This window comes from Mastacembelus armatus, chromosome 17, assembly GCF_900324485.2.
Source record: "Mastacembelus armatus chromosome 17, fMasArm1.2, whole genome shotgun sequence".
In the NCBI taxonomy this organism is placed as follows: Eukaryota; Metazoa; Chordata; class Actinopteri; order Synbranchiformes; family Mastacembelidae; genus Mastacembelus; species Mastacembelus armatus.
Genome location: NC_046649.1, coordinates 9142567 through 9151014, shown reverse-complemented (window position 1 = coordinate 9151014; position 8448 = coordinate 9142567). Strand labels below are relative to the sequence as shown.

The following is an 8448-nucleotide window of genomic DNA, read 5'->3' as shown; positions in this document are numbered from 1 at the left end:
CAATCAGAGGGTGAGAGAGAGTGAATCAGTGAGTGTAAAATACATTTTAGGCAATACACGCTGAAAGTTTCTTCCTGAGAAAAGCTGAGTCAAAATTTCCCCTCTTGAGTGTTGCCAAGCAGGGAGGGCTCTCAACAGAGCCCATATACTTTCAACAGGCCGGTCCCAGAATATTTTTCACCTTTCCCCCATTTGTCTCGGCAGACAAACATTTACTCACTTACTGTTGTAATGGAAAGGAAAAAAATCCCTAGCTTGTTGGCCCCGCATATGATGATAACACTGATTTATGCTGTCTTCATGATGCAATACAATATTTTATTTACTATTTTTATCTGCTCTTTTCTAAGCTTGAAGCACCTCTTTGCATTTTTATGCCATGTTGCTTTGACATTAAATGAACATATGAATCAGGCAGATGTATTTTAATAATGATATTTAATTTATATTGTAATTTTACTCTTAGATTTATTAGTTTCTAGCTTTTTAAAGTGTTATACTGCTATCAGTCTTATTCATTCATGTGGGTTGTTTCCTGAAAAGAACATGTTGACATGTTGTCAAAGCTGTTAGCTTGTATAAATGAATTTAATAAATAATATCATAAATATTAAAAAGACACCAGTGAACTCATCACACTGATCTGACTTGTCTGTCTTGTTTACTGGCACCTCATTAACCTCTATGTCCCCACTCACCCTATTGTCTCACAAGGCAGCCATATTTCAGAATACGAGAAAGCACATTAGCTGTATATAGCTTCACTGATTATTTCCTACAAAACAGCTTTCTCCTGCCTGCTGCTGGATTTCTGGTGATGTACCCAATTAGCCGTGTCTACCAATGTCCTCCTAGTGAATTGTTAGTCTTGCTATGGGCATATTTGTTTCAGTGCTAGCGAGTGCAAACTTAATTAGTTTCCTGCAGAGTATTCTTCTGAAAAAACGAGACCACTTTTTTTCTGGCTGAACTTCTGTGATTATTCCAAGAAGAGCGAAGCTCTATATGTCCTACCAAACACGTTTCCAGTATGATAAGAAGCACCATATGTTATCATGGAAGAAGGTATAATTATAATAGATCCAAGTTAATTGATTTCAGCATGAACCTGTCAACATGCTATAATTTTTTTTTTTCTCCAGATAATAAGCACAAACTTTTGTAGCTTGTTACCAGATGGGTGAAAAACAACTCATGCATGTATTTATAAATGCAAGTGTGTCAGAATTTAAAATACATATAGGTTTAGTAGCTGGCAGGCACAGAATTGAGACAGATTATTTTTTCATGCAGTTGATATTCCACTGAACCTGCGGCTGGTTAACATTTGATTTGTCACCCTTGCTAGGGCACCTCCAGATGTTCGATGCCCAGTTGGCATTTGATGGTACATAGATAGGCTCATGTGCATCGTGGTGGCCATTGATAGGGCTTCATGCCTGGGATACATTCAGTAAGCCTCCACCTGCTCTCTCTAATAGGTAGATGAGTGAATATGCAGATCATGGCTTCTCTGTCCACTGCCAGATGGTCCCACTCAAACTGTATATGTGGTCTGAATGCTGCACAATGCAAAAACATGCTGCCCGAAGCTTGAGCTGAATCAATAAATGCTTAATGTGTTTGCTGTTCTCTATTTTCAACCTGAATTATGGCACCTACAAGCACAAAACATAAAATCTAATCATGTGCACTTTAGTTCACACAGAGAGGGAGGAGCAGAAGGATAAAAAAAAAGGAGGAAGCTGTTGCTGGAAGCCGTCCAGTTAGAGGCTGGGGTAACATCGGCTGGGAAATGGAGAGGCTATTCTTCATGGGAATTCCATGGTGCTCTGTACTTCCCGCATGAGAACTACACTTCCAGAAACCAGTCAGTCAGTGGATGAATATCATGACAGATAGAGTGGGGCAGGAAGTGGAGTCAGCCCCCACTGCGTCAATATAATGATTTACAAAACCTTTTTAATTTGAAACTACACAAGAACCATACAACCTTATTGAACCCAGAGTAATTTAAGTATACAGTAGCTCCTTTAGATTAAAAAATCAACACAGTCTTTACTAAATCACTGGATTTAGTCAGATTTTGTAGTTTTTAAACTCAGTAAATGAAGATAAATGAGACACATTTAGGCTGTATCCAGTAAACAAGTAAGAGAGGCTTGTTGATGATGGATCTAAACTTGCCCTCCCTGAAATCTCTCAGCTGATGTTTTTCTGTACAAAGTTCAGTGAAGGGGAAAGTGTTTAAATATAGCCCTCTTTGTGCTGAAGCTTCAAACTGCATCGCTGCTTAAACAGCTTGCACTTATGGGTGGAAAATGTGCTAGGGTTCAGCAACAAATACAAAATTAATCTTTGGACCTGCCATAGTCAAGAAATTGCCTCCAGTAAGTTTTTATTTAGAATGTGAATCATTTAACTTATCCCATTACTCAGCATTCACCCAACACGGCACAACATAAAACTTCATTTTGGAAAATTGGACAGCGTAGGTTATTAATCCCAAAGGGAAAGTCTGGTTTTTCTGCAGCCAAGTCACATAAAACATAAAAACAAACGAGGCAGACAAAACACAAAATACAGAAAAACTCAAATAACATAAACAAGCAAAGCAAACTGTGCCATAACCTGCAAATGTACAAATGTACTTAACATATGATGCAGATTAAGTAGCTGTGAACTGCATGTCCTTGGATAAAAAAGAAGAAAATCAATTAATAAATGAATTTAATAAAATCATATTAACGGTACACCTATTAATATTCACTTTTATCTTTCTGAATAATGGTTTTTATTGGTGGTGGAGTATCACCATTCCTCCCTGTATTCAAATTGCCTATCTAGTATTTCTTGTCTACTCATAAATTAATTTCTTTGCATTGTAAATAGATATACATTTACTTTTCTGTTGTACTTTGGAGAAAACACAACAAAATTCTGGGAACTGTATGGAACAGCAGCACACACCAGGCAACAGATCAACCAAGAGTGAAATGTTCTAGCACTAGAACACATGGGGCACATCTCTGTGATGATATTCAGCTGAGAACAAAATGCAAAATATATTAAAAGTAAGCATTGCAGGCTGTTTATTTCAGCCTGCCTCTAAATTACAGTATGTCGCACTGAGACATTATTTTCCTTATCTCAGCTTGACAAAAATATGATGCATTGTTCTGTTTGTCAGAGGCAGAAAAGCCTTGGAAAATACAGGGGAAAACATTTTATTATACATTTCTTCATCAGAAAAGTAGAAGTTTCTGGCCCAGAGTTGGTGGTAAGAGTTTATGTCATAGTTTTTGACCTAAATATTAACTGTGTTAACTGTGTCCAATGTTTTCTCTTCGTCTTTGTGTGGTTTTATATGAGCTTGTGAATATTTATATAATGTGTGTGTGTGTGTGTGTGTGTGTGTGTGTGTGTGTGTGTGTGTGTGTGTGTGTGTGTGTGTGTGTGTGTGTGTGTGTGTGTGTGTGTGATTCTATCTTTATGAGGACCATTTTGAGTATAATTTTATCAGTGGGGACATTTTGGTCAGTCATCATGTTCAGACTCCAGTTTCAGGGTTATCACATGCTTTTAGGGTTAAGGTTGGAATTAGGTTGAGTAAAGGTTGAGGTTAGGTGGTTTGTTGTGATGTTTAAGGTTAGGATAAGGGTCTAAGGAAGGGGTAGCCAGCCTGCATTCCTTGAGTGCCACTGATCTCAAATTTTCTGGAGTGCGGGAAGACAAAATGAATTATAATCTTCCAGCTTCTGACTGACTGAACACACCTGATCCAGGTAACCAGCAGCGTAGTTGGAAAGCAGGGCAGTGGTCCTCGGGGATCATGGATTGCCCACCCCTGGTCTAAGGAAAGCATCATGGCAATGTGTGTCCTCACAAACATAGAAGTACATGTGTGTCTGTGCGTGTGTTTAGCAAAAGTAGGAGTCTTTGTGTCTTTTTTTGTCATGCCTTTTATTGGCTAACCCAGATTGCAATCGAATCAATCACGACTGCTCAGAAAATACACACAACATCAACAATAAAAAATTGTTTATCAGGCTGTTACTGTATCTGTGTCAGTGGACACAACGAGGTGGGAGCACACATCAGGATCTCATTCTGCTGTTAGATAATACAGGCCTTTTGGTGATATAACATTAATTATATCATTGCCTGTGTCATGAAAAGGACAATAAGGCACAGACAGGAATTGGGTCTGTAAGCTTCAGAGTTAGTAGGTAAGGCTATAAAAAGAACATAAGTCAAAATATTTGCAGTTGAATGGGATGTTAACATTAAAGCAGCCATTATTATTGATAATTAACAGCTATTTTGAATTTAGCAGGTTGCTAAACTAGATGGACACATCCATTTACTACATTGTGAAATATAACTATATCCCGTAATGTTTTCCATTATCTCCAATAGTCAAAACTGTAAATGTAAAGAACATAACTGGCATAATATCCTGGAAAACACTGACCCAAGAGCATTAAAAGACTTTTCTGCCTCTGAACTTCACCATACTCCTGGTACTGAAACGGATCAAAATTAAAAGTATGTTTTTTGTGTTGACACTTTTTTGCAAATTGGAACCACTGTATGTTGTCAAATTCTACCTAAAGCAATTGTGTTTAACACTCTAATTCCAGCTTCCTCTTATCTTGCCTTATATCAATAAATCTTCTGTCTGCGTGAAGAAGGTTAATTATTTTAATTGTCACCTTTTTCCACTTGAAGCCAGATTAATGCCATTTCCCTTCAGTACCAAAGCAGAGATCTAGTTTTCTCAGACTCCACACGGCTGGGTGCCCCATTTACCATGCAGGAAGTTCATTTCTCCTAGTTGGGCCTGTAATACCATGTTTCAATTGAAGAAGCAGGAAAGCAGCTCATTATTTTAAGCTGAAGTGACCTGCCACTGACATCCAGAGTTGTCTCACACAAAGCAGGCAGATAAAAGAAAAGGATTGTTCGCGCTGTCTGCAGAGGAAGCTTGCTCAGACATTTCCAATGAGCTCTCTACCTTTTCATCCGGCTGCCTGATTTTGCCTTTCCTGTGCATTTTCCTCTGAACTCACTGGGAAATAACTTATTAGCAGAGTTTACTCTTAGCTGGCACTCAGTCCAGTCTAAATAAAGATTTTTCCCAATTCAATGAACAATGGTTTTCTTCACCCTGAGGTTATATATAGACACAACTATCTCTGCTGGGTCATGTATAGTGACAAAAAATGCCAGGAGACAGGAGATCATTCAGACTGGGATTATGCTAATGCTTCCTTATAAGATGCTTCATTAAATCATTCTCTCCACTGAGAAAAGGATTGAAGATAAAAAGGTTTATGCTACACTTCGTATAAAATCATTTCCTTCTGTGCTGTTTTATTCGTTGTAGTTTATTTTTTTCATTTTTTATTCTGAGCTTCTGTTTTAAGCCATGTTCAGTCTTTTATGTGGTATCTTGTGACACACATTTTGAGCTCTGAAGTGATTGCCTGAATGTTAGAACAATTACATTTATCACTCAAAAACTCAGGACTGGTTTCATCTGATTTGATTGATACTCAAGACAACAAGTGTCATTAGCGATTGAATCAGATATTGCCAGATATTGCCTTATTTATGGATGGACACACATGCCATACATTTTCTAACCCATTTCAAAGGAGTGAAGAAGCACAGGTACAAAGCTGTTATGTGAAATAACCAAAGTTATATTCACTTCACACAAAGGCAGAGTGAGAAAACTGCTTTTATAATATTTCTTAAGAAATGTATATTATAGTGAAAAACAACAACAGAGGACAGATGCTTGTGTGAACCTGCTCCTGGCTGCTAAAGTACCGTCACTCAAACATGGTTTCAAAGATGAAAACAATTTTCATTTACTCGTGTAGTGTGTCTGCACTGATCCACTACCGTATGCTTTTTTTATTATCTTGCCTAATAAGACTCAGTGTGAGCATATGAAGACTGGGCTGATTGTCATTCTTCTTTATCATTGCTATTAGTTCATGATGTTTGATGACTGTGGTGAGCATTTCTAGTCTGCTACTGTAAAGAATGAAGTGTTCAAAACAACATATACATATATATTTGAGCCATACTATTTTATATTTTCACGGGACACAACAGGAGTATTTTTAACATTGTGTTATTACCTCTATTACTTGCATAATAGATCAGATTATGGTTTATTTCTTTCAAATCACTCATCTGGGTCATTTTGGAAACCACAGACAAATGACCTGTTTAGTAATTTTGATATGAGGACCCGCTGACTGGAGTTATGATGCTAAATTTAGTTTCTGTTCAAGCCAGGGACTGTCTAAATGTCCTCACTTTAGGGGATTTTCAGTCCTTATGAAAATGTCTTGTGTCTGTCTATCACCCCTGAACATCACACACACACACACATTCACAAAACCTGACTGAGCACAAAAACATTTAAGAGTTGTGATTAATACAGTCACTCTGAATATGACATGTTGTTCAGCAGGAAGGAGAAGTCTGGAGGAAAATCAGTGTCGGGGAGTCTCCCCGTCCTCCCACAAGTCTCCTTTCATTGGCTGAGAGGTGTGATGTCACAGAGTGCATTACCTTATAAAGAGTTACACTTCCACACGGACGACAGACCAGCTGAGAGCTAACTCACTTACAACAAGGAAGACAGCTTGGTGACATACTTTACAATCACTTCTCGAATCTTTGGACATATCCACTGGTAAACAGGAAAACATCTCATCATGTGCAGAGGACTGGAAGCACTGCCCATCACCTGCCTGGAGAGGTGAGATCTGAGAAGGGCTGAGAGGGCTTTCTGCTTTCTGGTCTGCTTAGCTGACATATTGTATTAGTGCCCAGTCTTTTTTGTAACATTTTTTCTTTATTTTTTTTGCAGGGCAAAGGAGCTAAAATCTCTGTTTGGAAGTTTACTCCAGAAGTCTAATACCAGCATCACTGGGAAGTCGAAGAAAAGTGACAAACAGAGGTAAGACATGCATTCAGATTCTCTTTTTAGACATGTCAGTAAAATTACAGTGATTTAGAGCTAATTATTTTTCCCTGATGCTGCAGGTTAAATGTTGATGATCCTCTGAAATGGAAAGAGTCATTTGAGAAACTGCTGTCCAGCCAAAGTAAGTGTAGTCCTCTGGATCACACTTCATGCAAACTCTTTCATCACTCCTGATGTCTGGAGATCTCTACCTGATGTTAACCTACTGTAACTTCTTTCTCCTGTTTCCAGCTGGACTGTGCCTGTTCAGAGCGTTCCTGGTCTCAGAGTTCAGTGAGGAAAACATTGCCTTCTACCTAGCTTGCGAGGACTACAGGTCAACCAAACCCTCAAAACTATCCAGCAAGGCAAAAAGAATGTATGACGAGTTTATCAGCTCTGATGCACCACGGGAGGTAATTGTCAAATAATTACAAGAGATATTAGGGTGATATTAGGGTGCTCTGTCACAATGATTTTTTCCTTGTATCTTGCTGAAAGTTGTAGAAAATGACCTGTCTCTTGCCCTAAAGGTAAATCTGGACCATGTAACCAAAGCAATCACCATGGAGAACATGAAGCAGCCCTGCCAGTCCTGCTTCAACATGGCCCAAGCTAAAATCTACACCCTGATGGAGAAAGACTGCTACCCTCGCTTCCTTAACTCCACCACATACCTGGAGCTCAGTAGAAGGACCAAGACTGGCTAATTAAACATCTGAAGAAGTGATCGCTCCTCAAAGGGACATAAACTTACTGACACATAGCAGAGACTGGAAAGGTTCAAATGGAACAAATATGTTAGTCCAAGGAGTTTGCGGCCAGGACGCAGAGACATTTTGGAGACAGGGGGTCCCCTGTAGGTTTGAAGTCTGAGCTGGAAGCTAAAAGATGCATGAAGCTGTGAGAAGAGACTGACACAGACTGAGCTACAGGCAGTATCTGACTCTCAAAGACACACTTAGGTGCTGCATGAGCAGCAGGCACAGTCGCATAAATTATTAAATGCAGAGACAGAAATTAGTTACACCTCCACAACAAAACTACCACTACCAGAGACTTTATGTAACAATATTTATTATGTGTCTATTTATTTATTTATTTATTTATTTATTTAAAAAATATTGTGCTCATGTTTGCTGTGCAACTGATTTGTATTTTGTATCTTTTATAGCATCAAGTACAAAATGTACAGTCTTTGGGTACTGTGTGTGAAAGTAAGTGCATTGAATAAAAGATTACAAACTCATAGAGATTACTGTTTTGTTTTTAATGCAAAGTTAATTTCGAAGAGGGGAGCTGTGACGACGTAGAAGAACAAAGAGGAGGACTTGCTAATGTGCACTGTTGCAGCTTCTAACCAGTGGCCTCAGTGCTTCCTCTTCACAACTGACTGAATGACGCCTTTTCTCTGGAGCTACAGTGAATGGAAGTTGCGCATAATCAGCTTTTGACCC

The 8448-nt window shown here is 38.7% G+C and overlaps 1 protein-coding gene across 1 annotated transcript; it reads left to right on the top strand.

Annotated features, from left to right (window-relative positions):
• The first annotated feature begins 6636 nt into the window (after nucleotides 1–6636).
• On the top strand, nucleotides 6637–8238 carry rgs5b (regulator of G protein signaling 5b). The gene is made up of 5 exons (XM_026313461.1): nucleotides 6637–6784; nucleotides 6896–6985; nucleotides 7072–7133; nucleotides 7244–7407; nucleotides 7525–8238. Exons 1-5 carry the CDS (start codon nucleotides 6741–6743, stop codon nucleotides 7699–7701), a joined length of 537 nt encoding a protein of 178 aa, XP_026169246.1. The 5' UTR covers nucleotides 6637–6740; the 3' UTR covers nucleotides 7702–8238.
• Nucleotides 8239–8448: the final 210 nt, after the last annotated feature.